A 24,295-nucleotide genomic window follows, 5' to 3' on the forward strand; every position below is an offset into this window, starting at 1 on the left:
CGCGGGTGGAGGGGGCGGCGGAAGCAGCCGGACTCTGGGAACAGGGGGCGCGGGGCGGCGGAAGCGACCCACACCGAGAGGGGGCGCAAGGCGGCAGGCGTGGCGGACGCCGTGAGGCGGGGCGGCTGAAGCGACCTCGGGAGTAAACCGCAGCCCCCTCGGTCCCTCCCCTCCGCCTGCGGGCTGGAAGCGCGCGCTTCCGGTCACACGAAGATCTCGCTGAGCCAGCGGTGTGGGGGGGACGCTTGGTCGAATCACCAGAGCCCCGGCCTGGGAACCTTCGTCGCGTTAGCCCTTGGCAGCTTGTCGCGTCCGGGGCTCAAGTAAGGGGCCTCCTTGGGGACGCGTTTTCAGTGTTGTGTTTTGTTGGTCTGTTTCCAGAAGCGAGCTGGCACGCGGGTTGCCCCTCCTCCTCGGCTGATTCTTGTTGGCAGGACCCATCGACACTCCTTACAGCTTCTTCACTTGTATCCGCGACTTAGATGTGTCCCTTGTAAAATAGATGTGTCCTTAGTAGGACAGCAGAAGACACTCATCCCTAGAAGCACGATAAAGGCACAGGTTTGCGTCCCTGATCTGTCTTCCAAGAGAATGACGTCCAGTTACTTGACACTACTGAGCAGCTACGTTATGGAAGGCAGGCATATGGTAAAGGGAAAAAAGATCCCACCTTCAAAAGAGTAAGCGGGGTCTTTCTGTGAAACAGCTTGTGATGGACGGAGAGGCCCCTTTTACCTGTATTATTGTTCGTGTGGTAGGTGCTGAAGACCCTCTATCTCAATCTCCGACGTCTGGGAGTTTCCAGGAGCGCTGGGAGATGGGCACATTCCTGTGCTTGACTAGGGAATGGGCGCGCCAACCCAAAGAGGAACCCACTCTTCAGTAGTGCTTGCCACTGTTTTTGTCAAAATTTGTATTTTCTTTGGACATTTGTTTAGATCCCTGACTGGTGGATGGTACACACCCGATCAGAAAGTGGACTCTCTACCCGAGCTTGTTTTATGTTAAATATTGCCTCAACGAAATAGAGGTCTTTTAGTGACTAAGCACATTTAAAACACGTATCTCTCTCTCTCTCTCTCTTTTTTTTTCTTCTTCAGACAATGATGGGAATTCATGTACTTTCAAGCAAAAATAGTGGCAGTAAAAAACAGAAAATATTTCAAAATAGAGAAGTTGCCAGGGAAGTTTGTTATACCGTATTTGCATACTATTTCCTTTCACCATCTGGTTCTAACCTCACGTCCTAACACTCCCTCACCCCATTCTCACTCACCCTACTCCCGTGGTTTCAATCCTGACTGCGTATCAGAACTACAAGTGGAACTTTAAAAACAATAATGCCAGGCCTCCACCCCATCTATACCTTGAATCAGAATCTCTGGGAGTCAGGCCTGGGCATGTTTTGCTTTGCTTTTTTGTTTTGTTTTAATCCCTACGTATGATTCAGATGTATACTTAGTTTTGCAGAAATGACTTCCCTATTCCCAAGTCGCTCAAATAAAGTCTGTTCTTTGGATAGGCCACATGATTTCACCCTTTACATTTGCTACTTATAATTGTGGTTTGAGACTCTTCAAGTTCACACATAATTTTTCCTGAATTCCCATCTCCTTATCAAGCAGAATTAACAGTGTTTCTTTAGCATTTTGTTCATAGATAAGAAGTCCTCTCATAGATGTAGTCTAGACCCATAGCTAAGCAATTAGTTGAAAAGTTGTACACTGTATAAGGATGGACTTTATGGTATGTAAATTATATCTAAATAAAACTTTTTTAAAAGTCAGTTAACCCAGAGAATCTGAAAAAGTATAACATAAATATCTTAAACTTTTTATTTTAACCTAAAACAACTGTGTGCTCATTTCCCAATCTATTGAGAAGATCCAGTGCCTTTTCTTTCCTTGTGGACTACTGATTGGGCATAGTATATTTTGCATAAACCACCCACCTCAACCATCAGCTAAGACTTCCCAAGATTTCATTCTTTTTGTTGTTGTTGTTGTGTAGTCAGAGTCTCATTCTGTCCCCCAGACTGGAAAGCAGTGCCAAGCTTACAGCCACCCCAGTGTCGACCTGCTGGGCTCTACAATCCTTTTGCCTCTGCCTTCCAAGTAGCCAGAACTACAGGCACGTGCTACCATGCCTTGCTAAATGTTTTTTAATATATTGTAGAGACAATGTCTCACCAAGTTGCCCAGTCTGGTCTTGAACCCCTGGGCTCAGGCAGTCCTCTCACCTCAGTCTCCCAAAGTACTGGGATTACAGGCCTGAGCCACCACGCCCAACCTATTTCATTCTTTTAGGAGGAAAATAACTTAAAGGTTCTCATGAAGCAATCTGAGAGCAGATTTACTTATAATCTGTTATAATTATCTCACACACAGTTAATATTCCAAAATATTAAACATAGATTTTAAAGAAACAACCAACTTTATTTCTACACTATTTTGTTGGTTAACATTTCATTAAGTTATAAAAATACAATATCAAGTACAACTGGCATAAACAGATTTGAGAACAAACACAAGTAACTCATTGTAAGATTGTACAATTTGACTGTTAAGAGCAGAAACAGGCAGATTTACTAGAGAACAGAGTCCTAGCCATGGACACTCAAAATGATAAGGGAATTAGCCACTTATGATTTGCAAAGATAATAGAGTGGTTAGAAGTTAAGTGTAGATGGGCGAAGAGAACATCTATTGTACCTCTACATTTTAATTATTTGACTGTGTGTCTTTCTCCCTCTTATAGACTTAGAGTGTTTTGAGGGCAGAGATAGTGTCTGGCTATTAAGGGGAACCACTGTAGACATTCTTACAACACCACAGAAATCTCATAATGAGGACAAGTGGAATTTCAAAAACTGAACAATTGTTCTTAAGCCATTTACACTAAGGTTTATGGGTTTTTTCCAGAAAAGGCCATGTGGCAGATGCAAATTTCCTTGTTAAAAGCTTCTATTCGTTTCTTAGGGCTGCCAGAACAAATTACTGCTAACCGGGTGACTTGAAGCAACAAAAGCTTGTTCTCTCACCGTTATGGAGGCCAGATTCTGAAATGGAGGAATTGATAAGACCTTGTACCTTTTGATGCTTCCTTACCTCTTCCATCTTCTAGTGGCTCCAGGTATCCCTTGACTGGGGATTGCATGACTTGGGCTCCATGCCTCCGTCATCACATGGTGTTCCCTGTGTGTCTGTGTCTCAAATATTCCTCTACCTTTCTGTTATAAGAATGCCTTTGTAGAAATAAATGCAGACCAATCAAATGAGAGCAAGTTAAGGCTGTTATTTAGAGCTGGCAAGGAAGTTAGTCACCGTCTCTTGCATTTTGTCAGAAAGTCAGAGGCCAGCGGAGGAATGGGTATGCCCTGATCAGAGGCTGTTGGCGTGAGGAAGCTACGGTCAGGCTATCTAGAAGTAGGGCATCCCATGTGATTGGTTGGGGGTGCATATTTGGCTTTTCTTGTTAGTCCCAAGTTGGAAGTAGGGACAAACAGAGAAGATCTGGCTATTAATCAAGTAGTAGCCATTTGGGGCCAGTTGTTATAGTTTGATGCCCTGGACTGTTACTAGAGATTGTGGTCTGACTTTCTATAAGTCTAATTTATAGGTAACAGGCTGGCTTCCTAAACTGGTTACTATTGATAATGGATTGTTTTCCTGTGTTAGAATCCTCTTTTTATATGTGGTCTGGCCATTTTCTATTTGCATATTTGATCTCTTACCCTAAAGCTAGGATGATGTCATCTTAAGATTCTTAACTGAAGTATATCTACAAATAAGGTCACATGTACAAGTTCTGGGGGTTAGGACATAAATATATCTTATGGGGCCTACCATTTAACCCACTACAAAGTTGCTCTTAGTTCATAAATCATGCTCACTTGTTTAGAGAAATAAAAAGACCTTATCCCCATGCTGTCCTGAATGAGACAAGCAGGTAGATTATGACTGGATTTCACCAAAGGTCTATAATTTCTGTCCCAGCGGTACAGAACCTCTTTGAAACAGTTTCCTGGACATCTTTTAATGGATTTGAAATGCATACCAATCCCTTTATGTCTACACTCCAAAACAAGAGATGTTTTGGTAATCCAGTACTGCCTATATATTCAGAGAAGCCCCTCCTTTGGTAGAAAACTAAAAGCAATGTGGTCAACATATGAATATTGCCTGCAGTATCTGAATGGGGAGGTAAGGAACATACCAACCCTCTGATTTCTTTTTTTTTCAGTGTCCTGAAACTTAATCTCATTGTCTGGCCAGAGGAGGAAGTAATCCCTAGTTTCAGCAGATTCTAATACACTGGTATATAATAGGTATACAATTAGTATTTAATGATTCAATTAATTAATTTTTTGGATGATTCTGGTGATGTTCTAACTTCTCTTTAAAAACATGTGTTTGAAAAGTCTTGTCTCTAAGCTGGGCATGGAGATTTACACCTATAATCTCAGCACTTTAGAGGCAGAGGCAAGAGGATTACCTGAGTCCAGGGGTTCAAGACCAGCCTGGGCAACTTGGTGAGATCTTGTCTCTACACTAAATTAAAAAATTAGCCAGGCGTGGTGGCATATGCCTGTGGTTCCAACTACTTGGAAGACTGAGGTGGAAGAATCACCTGAGCCCAGCAGGTCAAAGCTAGATGGCTGTGAGCGTGCCACTGTGCACCAGCCTAGGTGACAGAGTGAGACTCTGACTCAAAAAAAAAAAAAAAAAAAGTCTATGCTTGATTTATGCAATTTTAATGAATTATCAATAGATGGCAGTAGATTGTTTTCTTTCTTTTTTTTCTTTCCACAAATAGCGATCTGGATAAAACTAAAACTTTCTCAATTTTACAGCATAAATTTCTGAATAGTTGGTTTAAGTAAATTTTACCCAAGAGTTCTTCAGTTTATGTTGCTACAGAAATAGAGATCAAGAAGTACCAGTTACGTTATCATTTACTGTATGAATCCAGTTTTCTTTTTTCTTTAGATTACTTCGTCAAATATTTTAGGGAATACAAAGAATAAATAAGATACTCTGCTTGTCTTCCTGGAGCTTACAGTCTAATAGGGAAAGGTAATATAAAATAATAAAAATAATAATTTGTTGAGTATTCACTGTGACCGGAATTAACTAAATGCTTTTATGCATCTTTTCATTTGGTTTTTACAATAACCCTAGTGAATCAGGTACTAGTATTGCTCCCATTTGATAGATAAGGAAGCTGAGGCCAAGGCTGGATATAATTTATCAAATAAGCTAGTAAGTGGATTCAAAACTAGCTCTGTTTTACTCTAGGACCTATACTATTATCTAAAATGGTATAATAAGGATATAGAAACAATCGTTCTAAGAAAGAGATCACAGCTGCCCAGAAAGATCAAGAAAGATTTTTTTAGAGAAGATGCCATCTAAAATGGAGTTCAAAGATTGGCTGTGATGTTGACGTGACCAGAACCGTGCTTTAGGAGCATTATTCTGTCAGAAAAGGGTGAGTTGGAGTGGAGGTGGGTTACATTCAGACTCCTGTTATGTGCCAAGTGCTTGTAGATCTCAGTCATCATGAACCTCATATTAGTAGAAAAATATAGAAACATGAAATCTATATGATGTCAGTGTTGACGAGACACAGTGGCTCATGCCTGTAATCCCAGCACTTTGGGAGGTGGAAGCAAGAAGATTGCCTGAGCCCAGTGGTTCAAGACCAGCCCGGGCAACTTGGTGAGACCTGGGCTCTACAATAAGTTAAAAAATTAGCCTGGTGTGGTAGTGTGCGCCTATAGTTCCAGTTATGCAAAAGGATCACCTGAGTTCAGCAGTTTGAGACTGCAGTGGCTATGAGAAAGTCACTGCACTCTAGCATAGGCGACAGAATGAGACCCTGACAAAAAAAAAAAAAAAAACCAGATGTCAGTGGTGATATGCTACTATGAAAAATGAGGCAGGGCAAGGAACAGAGGATAAAACAGGACAGGCCATGTTTTAGAAAGTATTACCAAGGAATGCTTCTCTGCTAAGATAAGATTTGGAATTAGTAAAGTGATTGACTTCCAATATAATTTAAAGGTAGAATCAGTGGGTTTTGCTAAAAGAACTGTGTGTAGCATTGAAGAGAAAGAAGAGTTAAGGTTATGACTCATTCCATGGGTAGCCAACTGGTACAGCAGCCCTGGGCTGCCTACCTGAGGGATGTCCTTAAGGATTTCTCAAAGGGTCTATGAAACATCAGTGATAAGATCTCCTTTATGAGTACCTTGGGCAAGTTTGGTTGAATTGCCCCTGGCTCTGTACCCATGTGCAGGGTTTTTGGCCTGAACAAGAAGAAGAATGAACTTATAATTTGCTGAGCTGGAGAAGAGCATGAAGGAGCAGGTTTAGTGGTGGGGATAGGGTAGACAGAGGAACTGAGAGTTCAGTTTGGAACATATTACATTGAAATGACTATTAGAAATCCAAGTGGAAACATCAGGTGGGTAATTTGGTATGAGTCTGTAGTTTTAAAGGGATGTTCATGGTAGAGTTATAAATTTGGCAGTTGTCAGCCTATGTCAGTGGATTTCAAAGCCATAGAACTGATGGCATTGCGTGTAGAATGTGTATGAGAACAGAAGGAAGCCTAGGGACTGAGCACGAGGATACGCTAAGATAAGTGAGAAAGATGAGGAGGGACCAACAAAGGAAACCAGAAATATGGTGTTTCAAGAAGGTGGTAATTGAAAAAGGTGTGTCAAATGATGCTGATAGGCCAAGTAGAACGAAGGCTGAACTTGTGCACTGAATGCAGCAACGTGGAGGTCGAGATACTTTGATAAGAGCTTTAAAGGTTGAATATGAGCTTTAAAGGTGGAATAACTGCCTCTAGCAAGTTTAAAAAGAATGAGAAGAAAGAAAGTGAGGCACAGGATCATGGCTTTAAAGGGGAGCAAAGAAATAGGCCAATAGCTGAAGGTGAGGGTTGTGGTGGTGATGGTTATAATTTGAGAGAAGACTGTGAGGGAGCAGGTCTAGTGGTGGTGACAGAGGAATAAGGAGGTCAGGATTCAGAGTAATATCTTTAACCAAGTAAAGAGGGAAATTCTTTTGAGTGCCACTCGAAGAAATAAAGTCCTTGAGTAGGTGAGAAAGGAGTATAGAAGTAGAGTGTGGACTTTGTATAGGAGCAAGAGCACTTCATTCATTGCAAGAATAAATGGGCTTATTCTAGTACAGAGGTACAGGTGCAAAAGACTGGTAGGCTGGTAATTTACCAACTTCTCTGACCTTTTTTTCTGTGATCTCAGTTAAATAAAAAGGTAGCTTATAAATTATTATTTTTATAATAGTTTTTGAAGACAGAGTGCAACAATCATCTTTAAGACATAGTGCATCTTACGGGCCTAGGATCAAGGGCCCATGTGATATAAATAGTCTTGAATTTAAACTGAGCCTATAGCATAGTTATGTGTTTTTTATTTTTTAATTATTATTATTATTTTGTTTTTTGGCATTGAGGTCTCACTCTGTTGCCCAGGCTGGAGTGCAGTGGCATGATCATGACAATCATGGCTGATAGTAGCCTCAACCTCCTTGTTCAGGCAATCTACCTCAGCATCTCAAGAAGCTGGGAGTACAGGCATGCACCACAATGTCCAGCCAGCTAATTTTTTTTTTTTAGAGACTTAGTAGAGGTCTCACTAAATTGCTTAGGCTGGTCTTGAACTCCTGGGCTCAAGCAATCCACCTGTTTCAGCCTCCCAAAGTGCTGGGATTACAGGCATGAGTCACTGTGTCTGGCCTGTTGTACGTCTTTAAGCATATTCAGATATTTGAGTGTAAGCAAAACAATTGGTTGGGATTTTTCCAGAGAAGTAGGACAGGAGTGTGTGCTAAGGGAAACTAAGCCAGGCAAGGAGGGAAGAATACATGAAGAACTGAGAGATTGTGTAAAGGTAGAAGCGTCAATGGATTGGAAATCTTGGTGTGGTTAAATAGTACACACAGTCAAAGTACTACATGGAATGAGCTAGAAAAATAAAAACTAGCTTGAATCTGAGATTATGGATGAGGTATAGTTGTTATACTCTGTAGATGGCTGGGGAGGATGGATGGGAAAAGACATCAAAGAACTGAGAGATCAGGGAGTTAGATATACCATCTGTGTAGATGTTGAAATCCCAAAGAAATATAAGAGGAATAGTGACAGAGAAACAGCAAGTCAGGTGCTATAACCTAGGAGTGAGGAGGGGTGATCTGGAGATCAGTTGGTAACAAGGAAAGGTAAAGCTTATATAGTCTGTGGTATGAACTTCAAAGAAATCAGAGAGAGTTTTAGAGAGAACCAGGTGATAATGTGGTAGTGGTAATGGGGAATAGGAAAAAAATCTCACTTTTTTGTGACTTGAGAATGAGGCAGTTATATCTTTGGATTTCAGTAAAAGCCAAAGGTGAAAGGAAAGGCTGAAGATAGAGATGACTTGCTGAAAATGGATCATGAGTTTCAGAGGTCACAGTGGAAGAATATAAAAGGGCTGGGATGGGTAACCTGAAGACTGAGGTTAATCAGCATATAAAGTTTAATGGAAATAGTGCCCACAGTATCTGAGGCAGATTTTAGAAATGATTTGGGGGAGAGGAAAATGGGGACTCACTAGGAAGTTTACTTACCTAGCAGGAACTTACTGGAGATACGAGCATGAAGAACTCATTAGGTTACTTCTTCAGTGGTGTAAATTGTGGTGTTAGGGCATTAGAGGCCAGCTGGAACTGCAGCAGCTCTTGTGAATGCACTTTACTGGAATAGTAGGAAGAAATGTAGACAATAGTACTGGGAATAGAAAGGAGGAAGTTGATTAAAGGGCATTTTAGCAACACAGGAGTACAAAATACAGTTGACCTTGAACAACACAGTTTTGAACTGTACAGGTCCACTTGTCTGGATATTTTCAACCAAACTCAGAAAATACAATATACGTGGTACTTGAAGCCTGTGTATACAGTGGACCAAGTTTTTATATTAGTAGGTTTTGAAGGACTGACTTTGACTTCAATGTGCACTGATTTTGGTATTGGGGAGAGTCTTAGAACCAATCCCCTGCAAATACCAAGGGACAACTGTAGTTTGATTCTGGAGTGATATGTCAAGACATGTTTTTTCCCTTTAAAAAGTCATAATCTTCATAGTCTAGCATTATGAGTACAAACTTTGGAGCCAAAATACTTGAATTCAAATAATCTCTGACACACAATAGCTGTTGACTGTAAATTCCTTGATCTATTTGTGCCTCGCTGAACTTTTCTGTAAAATGAAAATTTTAATAATAATATCTACTTCACAGAGTTAAATGAGTTAATATTTGTAAAGTTCTTAGAATACCATCTGGCACAGAATAAACACTATATAATGTTTTTGTTGTTCTTTAAAAAATCTAAAGCACTTGGAGCAGCGTCTAGCACAAAGTAAGCATGAGATAAGTACTTAACATTGGAATTAATTGAGAAAACTGACTGAAAGCATAAATGTAGAGGACATGCATTTTCAAGGTAGGTAGAATTACGGATGGAATCTGTGACCATGAAACCCAAACAAAAGAGATGGAGAGAAATCGAATATGGATTCATTCACACTTATCTGGGACGGTTCTGCATGTTAAGCGGAAAGGACACAAACAGTGAGGATGCTCAGCATCCGGGGAATACTTCACAAAGTAGTACGTTAAAGGAAGTGACAGGAAAGAATAATAGATTCTCAGGGGTAGCTGTGACAATCTGCTGGTTAAGCACTCAGGATTTCTTTAGCTCAGTAGGATATTTCTAGATAGATTTGAGTCTCCACACTTAGGAAGCAGTTTAACTTTGTTTTTCTTTCTTTTTGTTTATATGTTTGAATAATTTAAATTTTGTTTTTGGAAAACACATGTAACAAGTACCTGAGTGCTTTGTACTCACTTAACTGACCTTTAAGAAAGATATTTAGTGATTTAAGGAGAAAAATACTTCTTCACCTTATGGGTAACTTTGCTTAGGGCTTACCCTGACCAGAATAGCGCTAGACAGGAGTGCTGTATTTCCTACATTCCATACCCATGGCAGAAATTGCTAATTATTATTAACATAGTTTCTCACAGATCCTGTTTATATTTTCAGAATCTATTTCATCATAGTACTAGAGGTACCTGATACTAATCCAAAATAATTACTCAGTACCTGCCAGGTACTGTGCTAAGCATGTTACATATATTACTTTAATTATAACAATACCACAATAAGGTTTTACAGATGAGGACACGAGGATCAAAATAGTTAGGCAACTTACTCAAACTTATGACAGTTGAAAAGCAGGAGACCCAAGATTTAAATCCAGTTCTACTTTTCTTCTAGTCATCTCTCATTTAATCATTGTATTTTAACTCTTGGCACTAATGATGAAGTGTTGTTGCCATCCCTGTGACATATTTGACAATTTAACTTTCAGGATCACCAATACATGACAGGAAGAAACAAAGATAAGTGAAAAATTATCAATATAGGTTACTGAGTAGTAGTAAAAAAAGCAAACTAAAAACAAGGGAAGAGGAGATTATAGACATAGAGAATGTCTGACAACAAAGAAAGGAAGCGTCAAGGAGTTCCCAATGAAGGTAATAAAGCAACTTAATGAAGAAATAAATAATTAAAATATCAGCAACAACAAAAAATATTATGAGAGGATTATTGTATTAACATTGATAGCAAATTAAAATAGAGGAAAGCAGTTAAATTTTGCCAGGAAAAAACATATACAGTGTTTAGAAAAAGCATAAACACCTGAAAATACAGGCCTACAATAAAAATTCATCAACTATAATTGCTGTAGAGTTGCTATGGTAGCACTATAATTATAGCATATGTGTAAGTGGTCTGGATACAAAAGTTAGGACAATCAAAATATTTATACCATTTCATAAAGGAATAAGTATAACATTGCAGTAGGCAACTTTGAATTGACTACTATTATTGCCTTTGGTCTGGTTTTATTTATAGTCAGAAAAGGGAAACTACTAATTCTAAATTTAGTTTATCTGTGAGAAAAAATATCAAAATTTTCATGATTTTGAGTAAAGAAATGTAACTTAAAATATCTGCATTGTAATTTTTATTATGTACTTTATTATTTTGTCTAGTGATAGGCAACCAAGACACATCTTCATTAACTGATGCTGTAGAGCAAGTTGCAAAGCAACAACAATCACAAGCATCAGAAATAGAGAAGAACAAAAAAGTTCTGTTCAATCTGCAGGTAACTTATTTTATAAGTATTTTAAATGTCTTTTACTTTTTCAAAATTATATTAAGTTAGTGAGACTACTTAAGAATTCTTATGTTATTAAGAGTACTTGGTATTGGGAGTCAATTTTAAATGTACTTTCAATTATTCTGTTCTCCCTAAGTAAAGTTTATATGAGTATTACAGTTTTATGGAACAATTTTCATTTTCAACATATAAAGATTCAAAAATGTCATTGCAACTGTAGTATAAGCATATAAAACTTAACATGTCACATAGAATTCTTTTAAATTCACTTATTTCATAGTATTTCCTAACATGCCAAACTGAAGGAAGGTTAATTTTTTTAAGGAGTAACTAATAAAAATATTTTTAAAAATTTATTATTTCAATGTCTTTGGGGGATACAAATAGTTTTTGGTCTGAGCTTTAAGAGTACCTACCACCTCTAGCTGTGCACATTGTACCCAATAGGTGATTTTTTTTGTTCCTCCACTCTTTTACTCCACCCCCTTTCTGAGTCTTCACTGTACATGATTCCATTTTCTATGCCTTTGCAGTCCATAGTTTAGTTCTCACTTAATAAGTAAGAACATGTGCTGTTTGGTTTTATGTTTCTGAGCTAGTTCGCTTAGGATGATGTTCTCCCATTCCATCGAAGTTACTGCAAAAGACATTATTATACATCCACAGATGTAAAAACAAGAACATCTGATCATATTATTCGATGCAGAAAAAGTTTTTGATAAAATCCAGCATCCCTTCTTGATAAAAACCCTCAAACACCTAGGAATAGAAGGAACATACCTCAAAATAGTAAGTGTTACCTACGATAAACCCACAGCCAACATATTGCTAAACGGACAGAAACTGGAAACATTTCCCCTGAAAACTGGAACAAGACTAGGCTGCCCACTCTCACCCCTCTTGTTCAACATCGTGTTGGAAGTCCTAGCTAGGGCAATTAGACAAGAGAAGGAAATCAGGAAAAGAGGAAGTTAAGTTATCCCTCCTTGTTGACAATATGATCCTATACCTTGAAAATCCAAGAGAATTTGTCAAAAACCTGCTTTAACTGATAAAGGGCTTTGGCAAAGTATCAGAGTACAAAATAAATGTGCAAAAGACTGTTGCATTCTTATACACCAATAACAAGCAGGCAAAGAACCAAATAAAAAGCACAATCTCATGCACAATAGCCACACACACAAAAAAAAAGAAAAAGAAATACCTCAGCATCTTCCTAACCAGAGAAGTGAAAGACCTTTACAATGAAAACTACAAAACACTGTTCAAAGAAATCCAAGAAGACACAAATGAATGGAAAAAAATATTCCATGCTCATGGTTAGGAAGAATCAACATTGTTAAGATATCCATCCTACGAAAGGAAACCTACAGATTCAATGTAACATCCATTAAGTTACCAACATCATTCTTCTCAGACCTGGAAATGACAACACAGAAATTCATATGGAAACATAACCATGAATAGCCCAAACAATCCTTAGCAAAAGAAGTGAGGCAGGAGGTATCACACTTGCAGACTTAAACTTTACTATAAGGCTACAATAATCAAAACAGCCTGGTATTGGTACAAGAATAGGTATATGGACCAATGGAACAGGATAGAGATTCCGGAAATTAAACCTCATTTCTCAGCCAACCCATCTGCAGCAAAGCCTCCACCAACCACTGGGGAGAGGAGAACCTATTCATTAAATGGTGCTGGGAAAACTGGCTGACCACATGCCGAAGATTAAAACAAGACCCCTTCCTATCACCATACACAAAAATCAAGACGTCATCAAAACTGAAAACTTCTGCAAAGCAAAAGAAACCTTCAAGAGAGCGGGGAGATAACCCCAGAATTGGAAAAAAATATTTGCCAACTGTATATCTGACAAAGGCCTAACATCCAGGATCTACAAGGAACTCAAACATGCCAAAAGGAAGAAAACAAACGGCCCCATTAAAAAGTGAGCAAAAGGCCAGGCACAGTGGCTCAAGCCTATAATCCTAGCACTTTGGGAGGCCGAGGTGAGGGGATTGCCTGAGCCCACAGTTTCGAGAACAACCTGAGCAACTTGGTGAGAACTCATCTCTAAAAAAAAATTAGACAGGCATGGTAGCATATGCCTGCAGTTCCAGCTACTTGGAAGGTTGAGGTGGAAGGATTGCCTGAACCCTGCGTGTCGACGTTGGGGTGGCCGTGAGCATGCCACAGCACTCCATCCTGGGTGACGCAAGTGAGACTCCAACTCAAAAAAAAAAAAAAGTGGGTGAAAGACATAAATAGACACTTCTCAAAAGAAGATATATGGGCAGACACATGAAAAAGTGCTCAGCCTCACTCATCATCAGAGAAACGTAAATCAAAACTACATTGAGATATCACCTAACCCCAGTAAGAATGGTCATCATTAATAAAACACAACAGATGCTGGTGAGGATGCAGAGAGAAGGGAATGCTTCTACACTGTTGGTGGGAATGCAAACTAGTGCAACCTTTTTGGAAAACAGTATGGTGACCTAAAAGAACTAGACATTAGCCTTCCATATGACCCAGTAATCCCCCTACTGGGAATTTGCCCAGGGGAACTCAAATCATCCTATAAAAAAAAAAATCTGCTCATGCATGTTTACTGCAGCACTATTCACAATAGCAAAAACATGGAACCAACTGTCCATTGAAACTGTGCTGAATGAAAAAATGTGGTACATATACACAATGGAATATTATGCAGCCATAAAGAAGGCCAAACATATGAACTTTGCATCAACTTGGATAGATTTAGAGTCTATCACAGTGATCTATCATAGAGTCAAAGAACAGTACCACATGTTCTCACTTATAAGTGGACCCTGAACATTGACCATAATACTATAAGAAAGGGATTGGTAGGAGTGTGATACTGCTGGGTTAGTGGAGGGAGAGACTCAACATCAATAAGGGTATCTAATCTCAAACCTGATCACAAAGTGGGGAGCAAAGGGAGGCTCAAACTTTACCTGTATGATAACTACTTGTATACCTAATCCTGAACTGTACCTGTTTAAAAAAAAGACATTATTGCCTTCTTTTTTATAGCTGAATAGTATTACATAGTGTATATATACACCACATTTTCATTATCCTCTGATAAGTTAATGGGCATTTAGTTTGCTTCCACAACAATATGAACAGATATGCCTCAAAAGACAATATACAAATGCCCAACAAAGATATGAAAAAATGCTCAACATCATTCATCTCAGGAAAGGTTAAATTTTAAGCCAATGTTTTTAAGTTGTGACTTGTGAGTTACTAGTTGTCAGTGAACATTTCAAGTAGCCTCCCTCTATATTCCTTCCCTTTCATAATATATTCCTAATCCCACTACCAAGAATATGGAGCCATACTTAGTCATTGCATGCAGCATAATTAGATATAACTATACTTTGTGAATATGACTACAGAAATGAAAACAGTATCTTTACTTGTGCTTTGTAAATGTTGTTATTACATATATCACAGAAATGAGAATAGGCTCTGGAGCTGACTTGACCAGTTCGAAAGACCAGATCTGCTACTTCCAGTTCCATAATTGAAATTTTTGTGCCCTGTTTCCTCAGTTGTAAATTGGAGATAATCATAGGCCCTGCCTGTAAGGTTTTCATGAGGATTAAATGAGTTAATTTGTAAATATGCATAAGGTATCCTTGGTAGGATCCAAGGTGGACAGTATAAGGCCTGATTTTGGCATTGGCTTTAAGTATTTAATGCTTCAGCAGACATAGGATGACAATAATTGTATTACCTTGGTAATATGGATTTCTACTAAATATTTATATTAGTTACTTCTGGAAAATAATATGTCTATTCAGTAGAATATAATGCAAAAATTATAATGCCTTAGATTTCTTTTTTCTTTTTTTTTTTTTGAGTTGGAATCTCACTCTGTCGCCCAGACTGGAGTGCAGTGGCCGCTCCCAGCCACCGCAGCCTCAACCTGCCGGGCTCCGGCGATCCTTCCACCTCAGCCTTCCAAGTAGCTGGAATTACAGGCATGCGCTACCACACCCGGCTGATTTTTTTGATTTATTGTAGAGATGAGGTCTTGCTGCCCAGGCGGGTCTCGAACCCGCGGGCTCAGGCAATCCACTCACCTCATCCTCCCAAAGGCGCGGGATTACAGGCTGAGCCACCGAGCCCGGCTGCCTTAGATTTCTAAAAAGAAATTTTCTGTAAAATTTCTCAGTCTTCCAACAGTTTTACAGACATTATTTCACTTATATTGAGAGCCTACTTTCTATTACACATTTTTACTAAACTTCGTTGTCACTCTTCTGTTACTCACCATCTATTGGGGGGAAAGACAAAGACATAAGCAAATTACATGCAGATAGTAATGTGAACAATAGAGGTATAAATACAACACAGATTTGACACTGAAGGAGTATCACAAAGGAAGTGATGTTTCAGTTGAGTTTTAAAAGGCAGCTAGAGTTCACATGAATGGATGTGTGGGACACATTTAAGGGTTAGGGAGTAAGGAAGATGGTATTCCAATAAAAGAACCTGAGAAAATTCACAGAGGCCTGAAATAGCACTGGAACATGCGTAGAACCGTAAGTAGTTTGGTGGTAGTATAGAAAAGAGTTTTGAAAAGTGGTAGGAGGTATATACCATGATAAGAAACTTCAACTTTATGCTAAAGGGAATGGGAAACCTTTGATGGGTTTTAAGCAAGGTGCAAATAATTAAGTTTATAAGGATAATTCTATATACATATAAAGCACTTATTATAATCCAATATTCATTCATGACAAAAACTCTCAGCAAATTAGGACTAGAAGGGAACTTCCTGAATCTAAAACAGAATATCTATATAAATCCTGCAGCCAACCACATATCTAATTGTGAAAGACGATATTTCTCTTCTAAGATCAGAACAAGGCAAGGATGTCTGCTGTTCTATTCAAGATGGTCCTGGTGGTTCAAGTTGGTGCAATCGTGCAGGAAACCATGCGAGGGAGAAAGGGAAAACCCATCCAGATTTGGAAGGAAGGAAATCTGTCTTTATTCACAGATAGCATGATTATTTTTAGAGAATCTCAAGTAATCTATAACAAGCTATTAGGGCTAACAAGTGAGTTTAGAAGGGTTACAGGACACAAGATTATTATACAGAAAATCATGGTATTTCTATATATTGGCAAAAGAATGTCAGAAATTAAAATTTAAAAAGCAATACCATTTATAATAGCATCAAAACTATTCAGTACTTAGGGATAAATTTGGCAAAAGACTTATAAGACCAGTATGTTTGAATACTGTAAAACACTGATGAGAAAAATTAAAGAAGACATAAATAAGTAGAGAGATATACTATTCATTATTTAGAAGATTCAGCATTATTAATATTTCAGTTCTCCCAATTTTATCTATAGATTAAAAGCAATCCCAATCAAAATTTCAGCAGGCTTTTTTTGTTTGTTTTTGTTTTTGTTTTGTTTTGTTTTGTTTGAGTTGGAGTCTCACTCTGTCACTCTGTCAACCCGCTGGGCTCCGGCGATCCTCTGCCTCAGCCTTCCAAGTAGCTGGAACTACAGGCGCGGGCTACCACACCTGGCTAATTTTTTTATTTATTGTAGAGATGAGGTCTCGCCAAGTTGCCCAGGCGGGTCTCGAACCCGCGGGCTCAGGCAATTCACTCACCTCGGCCTCCCAAGGCAAGGGATTACAGGCTGAGCCACCGAGCTGGCAAGGCTTTTTGTTTTTTAATTTGGAGAAATTTGCAGGCAGATTCTAAAAGTTATATGGAAATATAAAAAGCCTAGAAGAGCCAATGGTTTTGAAGAAGATGAGCAATGCTGAAAATCTTTTACTACCTGGAATGTTTTCCAACACCAACAACCAATTTTCTGATTCTTTGGACACCAATGATTCGATTCAACTCTGATACTACAGTAGACCCCCTTATTTGCAATTTTGCTTTCTGTGGTTTCAATAATCCACAGTCAACCATAGTTCAACAATATTAAATGGAAAATTCCAGAAATAAATAATTTGTAAGTTTTGCATTGTGAGCTTTTCTAAGTAGCATGATGAAATCTATACTGTCCTGCCTTGTCCTTCCTATTACATGAATTGTCCCTTCATTCAATGTTCCATGCCATAAGTGTTGGTGACCAGCACTGACCAAGAGTGGGTTAGGACCCGCACCAGAGAATCTGGATGGCGAGAAGAGACTACTCGGAGGCAGTTCTTCTGGGAACAGTCTGATCAGGACTGAAGCCAAATTTTATTCGGACTCCTTCCAACTTATATACCATTTTCTATACCCTCCAGCAGTGTGATAATCACTTACTGGGGACGTACAAGTTCCATGCTTTATAAACTATGCATCACAAGACCACCACGAGATCTGCAATTTCCAAGCAAACAATTCAAATTCCATGATGCCTGCCGTGCTTACATTAAGGTCACAGGTGCACAATTTCAATACAAATCGTTCAAAGTGTTTTCCATAATGTTCAATGAATCATTCATATTATACTCTTTGTTCTATACCCTGATTAATACAAAAAACTTTTCTAAGTTAACTCTAGGTTCAATCCAAGTTCACTGACTCCCAATATTTTTAACGATTAATATTATCAACTTAACACTATACTATAATCTATAAGTTTAGTTAAATGACTTAACTGTCAGTTATACTATTAACCTATTATGATTTAACGTAATGCCTTATAACTCAGTTAAAACTTATTCTTAAACTACAAAACTTTACTATAATTCATATGTTTCATATGTCTAAACTTTAATTTTTATATGATCTAGTGATTGGACTTTAATACTATGCTATATCCTATTAAGCTAATACCTCATCATTAATTCTTTTATAAATCGTATAGTAATTATTATATTTGAATAATGTAGCAAAAGGAAACAAAACAGCAAGCATAGATTTACGCAACTATGAGTGTATATGTATATATTTTATCCTAACAAGTCTACTCTAAAAATCAAATAGTAGCTGTCACACTCTTGAACAAGGAAATGCAGGGCTGCCAAGATGGCGGCCATGGGCTGAAGCAGACAGAGTTTCGGTAATTAACGAAACAAAAGAAAACGTTCTGCCTGGCTAGGGCCAGGGCGACAAAACTATCATGGTAATTTAGTTTCTAATCTTAGTCTAGGGGAAACATCTTTCGGGAACAAGAGCTGACTACCCAGTCTACCAGGAAATAGAAGTTAAAAAATATCTAGAAAGAAGTAAAACTTGGAAAGACAGAGAAAAATAATTCTGCTATGCACTTTCCATCAGGTGTATTGAGATTTACTTATAAGTTTTACTGCCATGTATGCACACTGGTCACTAATCACATGCCAATATTATAGGTATAACTAATATCCTATGTCAGAGGCGATCTTCCAGATGGGCCTTTACAGGCCTCAGCCATGTAGCTATAGATGTTGGCTCCCAACACATAAGAGCTACCTGTTTTTTAGTCACTTAGGAGTTGTCTTGGTTTTCAGATTGACTGTAGCAATATCACAGTCTTATGTTCAAGTAACCCTTATTTGGTTTAATAATAGCCCCAAGGTGTCAGAACATTGATGCTGGCAATTCAGATATGCCAGAGAGAAGCTGTAAAGAGCTTACTTTAAGTGAAAAGGTGAAAGTTATCGAGTTAATAAGAAAAAAATCATACAGTGAGGTTGCTAAGATCTATGATAAGAACAAACCATCTCTGAAATTGTGAAGGAGGAATATGATATTCCTGCTAATTTTGCTCCTGCATTTCAAACTCAAAAGTGTGTGATAGTTCTTAGTTAAGATAGAAAAGCCATTGAATTTGTGGATAGAAGACATGAACAGAGAATGTGTTACAATAACGGCAACATGTTGCCCTGGAAAGTATTGCATCTATATGAAGACTTCAACAAGGGATCTTCTGAAATGAGTGACATCAAGTCATTTACTGCAAGTAAGGGATGGATACACATATTCAGAAATATGTTTGAACTGAAAAATATAAAAATTATGATAGAAGCTAAGTCTGCCAACAAAGAAGCTGAGTGAATACAGTACAATATTTTGGCTGGTCTGGTGGCTCAGCCTGTAATCCCAGCACTTTGGGAGGCCAAGGCAAGTGGATTGCCTGAGCCCACAGGTTTGAGACCAGCCCAGACAACTTGACAAGACCTCATCTCTACAATAAATCACAAGTTAGCTGGGCATGGTAGTGTGTGCCTGTAGTTCTAGCTATTTGGAAGCCTGAAGCAGCAGGATCGCCTGAGCCCAGCAGGTCAAGGCTGCAGTGGCCATGTGTGTGCCACTGCACTCTAGTCTGGGTGACAGAATGAGACTCCAACTCAAATATATATATTTTAAGAGAGAGAGACCACATAACATAACTTTTATTACAGTATATTATTATACTTGTTCTATTTTATTCTTAGTTATTGTTGTTATTCTCTTACTGTGCCTGATTTATATATTACACTTTATTCTAAGTATGTATAGGAAAAAACACAGTATATATATAGGGTTCAGTAACATCTGTGGTTTCAGGCATCCGCTAAGGTTTTTAGAACATACCCTTCTTCTTTTTTCTTTCTTTCTCTTTTTTTTTTTTTGATTTAGAGTCTCACTCTGTTGCCCAGACTGGAGTGCAGTGGCCAGTCCCAGCCACTGCAGCCTCGACCCGCTGGGCTCCGGTGATCCTTCCGCCTCAGCCTTACGAGTAGCCGGAATTACAGGCATGCGCTACCACGCCCAGCTGATTTTTTGATTTATTGTAGAGATGTGGTCTCGCTGCCCAGGCGGGTCTCGAACCCGCAGGCTCAGGCAATCCACTCACCTCAGCCTTCTTGAATAAGGAGAGACTTCTACTGCATCTACCTGGAATTAGCATCAGATCCCACAAGTTAAAGGACTTGGTCCCTCAAGACTGCCTTGATTCAGAGGACAGGCCACCCATCCTTCTAACCAACTAGCTATAACTCACTCCCCCTGCAAGGTTTGAAAATTTTTTTAGAATGACTCACGGAACTCAGGAAAGCATTTTACTTACTATTATCAATTTATTATAAAGGATACAAGTCAGAAACCACCAAATGGAAGAGACTCATAGGGTAAGGCATGGGGGAGGGAATGTGTAAGGAGCTTCCATGCCCTCTCCGGGCACACCACTCTCCCAGCTCCTCAATATGTTCACCAACCCAGAAGCTCTCCAAACCCCTTAGTTTAAGGTTTTGAGGGAGATTTCATCAGATAGGGATGATTCATTATTAACTCAGTCTCCAGCCCTTCTCCCATCCCAGAAGATTGGAAAAATGGTGCTAAAAGTTCCAGGCTTCTAATTGAGGTTTAATCTTTCTGACAACCAGTCTCCATATTGAAGCTATCTAGGGGTCCATCAAGAGTTGACTCATTCGAGCAAAAGATGTTCCTATTACTCTTATCATGAAGGAAATTCCATGATATGGATATTTGTTCCCTATAACCCTCATGTTGAAATTTGATCCCCATTGTGGAGTTGGAGCCTGAGGTGAGGTATTTGGGACATGAATGCAGATCCTTGAAGAATAGATTAGTACTCTCTCCTGGTGGTGAGTCAATTCTCACTCTGTTAGTCCCCCGTGAGAGCTGGTTGTTAAAAAACTGCCTGCCACCTCCCCCTTCTCTCTCCCTTCCTTCCTCTATCACCCTGTGGTTGCTGCACACACTGTTTCCTCTTAAACTTCCTCCATGAGTGGAAGCAGCCTGAAGCCTCCTTATATGCAGATGCCCAATCTTGAACTTTCCAGCCATCAGAACATAAGCAAATAAACCTTTTTAAAATGCATTGCCCAGCTTCAGTTTATGGCCACACAAAATGGATCAAGACATAAGGGCTTTAGAAGTTCTGTGCTAAGAACTAGGGACAAAGACCAAATATCTTTCTATGATACCATAATACCTGATTTTTTAATATAATATATAAAAATGTTATATATGCTATATATAATAAATCATATATTATATGTAAGATATATGAAGTATAGTAAGTACTATATATAATATAATAAACATGCTAATATTTATTATATAGTATAAAAATTAACACAATATGAAATAAAGTGTCCAGAAATAGTCCCACACATATCAATTGATTTTTGAAGAAGTATCGAGGCAATTCATTGAAGAAGGATAATCTTTCTATGAAATTGTGGAGAAACAATTAGACATCCCTATGCAAAAAAAAAACAACCCCAAAACCAAAAACTCAAACTTAACCTTATAACCATATGCAAAAATAAACTCAAAATGAATCATAGGCCAGAATATTAGAGTTAAAACTATAAAATGTCTAGAAGAAATCAGGGGAAAGGCTTAGTGATGTTAGGCTTGGCATTTATTTCATTTAATAGGATAAAATTTAGACGGATTTCATAAAACTTTTTAAAAATTTGTTCTTCAAATGCACTGTAATGAAAACAATGCATCCTCACTGGGGCCCTTTGGGCATTTGAGTTGTCCCAGTCTGGGAGAAAATATCTGAAAACACAGTTGACAATCTACTTAAAATTGCACTGTATATACACTACCACTAGAATGGCTAAATGTAATAAAGCTTACCATAACAAGTGTTGGTAGAGATATGGAAGATCTAGAACTCTCAGACCTGTTAAATGGAATATAAAATGACATAACCACTTAGCAAAGCAGTTTATAGTTTCTTAAAAAGTAAAACCTATCCCTCCCATATAACCCAGCTGTTTAACTTCTAGGTATTTACCCAAGAGAAATAAATGTGTATGTCCACTGGAAAACCAAAAACAACCCAAATGCCCATCAGTTAGAAGAATCCATACACAAAGTATTGTATAGCCATACAATGGAATACTACTCAGCAATAAAAAGAAAGAACTATTGATAGATACAGCAACATGGATGAATCTTAGAATAATTGTGCTGGCTGAAAGAAGAAAAACTTCATTATATATTACATGATTCTATTTATTTAAAATTCTTGAAAATCAAACTAATGATTAGTGAAGGAAAGCAGATCAATGGTTGCCTAGGAATAGACAAATGAGGAGGGAGGGATGAATTGCAAAGTATCAGGAGGAAACTTTCTCGAGTAGTTAGTATGTTTATTATTTTATTTATGGTGATGATTTAATGAGCATACAAGAGTGCCAAAATTAATCAAATTGTAAAGTTTAAATATGTGGACTTTATATAAGTTTTGCCTCAATAAAGCTATAAATTTTTAAAAAGGGGGAAGAGGGAGAAGAGGAAAGATGGGAGAAGAAGAAAGGTAGGGAAGGAGGAGGGGAAAGAAAAAGAAAGGGAGGAGGAGAAAGAAATAATAAAATTCTAATGTGATGGTAGAAATGTATTAAAGGAGAAAGGCAATAAGCAAAGTTAACAGTCAAATTCCATCAGTCCAGGAAAGAGGAGATAATGACCAAATAGTGGAAATGTCATTTCTCTCTGTATCAACCAAAATAGTTGATAGCCTGATGTAACTGGCAGGCCATGTGTCCCTTTCCTGACCATTGGTTGTGCATCACACATTCACTCATTTAATAAGTATTTATTGAGCACCTACTTTGTGTTAGTTACTGTTTTAAGCTCTGGGAAGATGGTACTAATGAAGACAGATGAGTTTCCTACAGCCACAGAGCTTACTTTCTAGTCAGGAGGCAAACAAAAAATAAATAAAGATAATTTCAAAGACTGATATGTTACAAAGGAAAAACACTATGGTAATGTGTACAGAGTAACTGTGGGAGGAGGGTGAGTGATTAATTTATATTTTGATTCAAGGAGGACTGTTCAGAGGAATAATGATAAAAGTGAATTGTAAAAGACAAAGACCCAACAGGAAATGACTGGGAGAAGATAATTTTAATGTAGAAAGACCAACATTTAAAATACCCTTAGGTAAGAAGGAACTACGTATATTTAATCACCAGAAAGGAGGCAGGGAGAGGGGAGAGTGGTAGATGGGAAGGATAGTAAAGTAGATAGGGATGGGGTATGTATGGCCTTGAAAGTCACTTTTGAAGAATTTGAATTTTTTATTAATGCCATGGAAAACCACTGAAGGATGTTGAGCAGGGGAATTGTAAAATGAGCTAAATCAGTTAATAAAATCAAATTTCTAGCAAAATAATAGTATCAACCAACTTGCTCCATTTTGTTTAAAACTTCCATCTTAGTTACCTGCCTGAGCTAAGAATCACTCCTCAATGCCTACGTGTGATTACTGTAACATTCCCATGACCACAGACCCCCAGCTTTGTCCCCTTTGGGCAGGTCGTGCTGACCGTTTCCTGCTGACTGTTACAAGACTCCTTAGCCATAAGTTCCATGTAATTATATGCTTTGTTAACTGAAATCAAATGTTATGCTTTGCAAAGCCCCATTGTTACATTTTTATATTTTGTTCTTATGACCTAACCAAGGTAACTCCATTGTATAATAATTCTTCTACCTTGTCTGTATGTAACTGCCTTAAACTATATCTTGTTGGCAGAACTCCAAGGACTTTCCAGTCACTGGCTATACCTGGGACATAAAATTAATCAAAACTCCCTAACAATCAAGTTCCCATTTTGGTTGCCAAGTTGTTAGTTAATGGTTGCTATGGTCACTAAGTTGCTCTGTAGCCAATACTGCAAATTTTACCTATAAAAACTTGTCACAAACTGCACTAGTTCGTCAAGAGTTTTTCTAGTGTTTGCCTGCTCTTGACCCGTGTGTTAATAAAGAACTTGGAAGGCTGAGGCAGAAGGATTGCCGGAGCCCAGCAGGTCGAGGCTGTGGTGGCCGGGAGCAGCCACTGCACTCCAGTCTGGGTGACAGAGTGAGACTCTAACTCAAAAAAAAAAGGAACTCATAATTAATTAGACTCAGCTTACTGGTGTGACTTCTTCTCACTTACTCGGTCATAACAATAGCATAATATGATTTATGTTTTGAAATGATTCTTGTGTCTGATATATGGAACCTAGCTAAGGTAGTGGAAAGGAATAGAAACAGGGAGACAGAAGTTAGGTCACGCTATAA

At 38.4% G+C, this 24,295-nt stretch overlaps 1 protein-coding gene across 1 annotated transcript in view; it reads left to right on the forward strand.

Annotated features, from left to right (window-relative positions):
* The first annotated feature begins 4,240 nt into the window (after positions 1–4,240).
* The window catches only part of CCDC122 (coiled-coil domain containing 122), a 37,509-nt gene continuing 17,454 nt past the window's right edge, over positions 4,241–24,295 (forward strand). Inside the window, exons 1-3 of the mRNA XM_008058661.2 lie at positions 4,241–4,327; positions 10,450–10,615; positions 11,144–11,253. Of these exons, the coding sequence (XP_008056852.1) occupies positions 10,570–10,615; positions 11,144–11,253 (156 nt within the window). The 5' untranslated portion in view covers positions 4,241–4,327; positions 10,450–10,569. The remainder of the gene's footprint in view (positions 4,328–10,449; positions 10,616–11,143; positions 11,254–24,295) is intronic.

This window comes from Carlito syrichta, unplaced genomic scaffold (assembly GCF_000164805.1).
Source record: "Carlito syrichta isolate Samal-C Ts95f unplaced genomic scaffold, Tarsius_syrichta-2.0.1 Scaffold303565, whole genome shotgun sequence".
In the NCBI taxonomy this organism is placed as follows: Eukaryota; Metazoa; Chordata; class Mammalia; order Primates; family Tarsiidae; genus Carlito; species Carlito syrichta.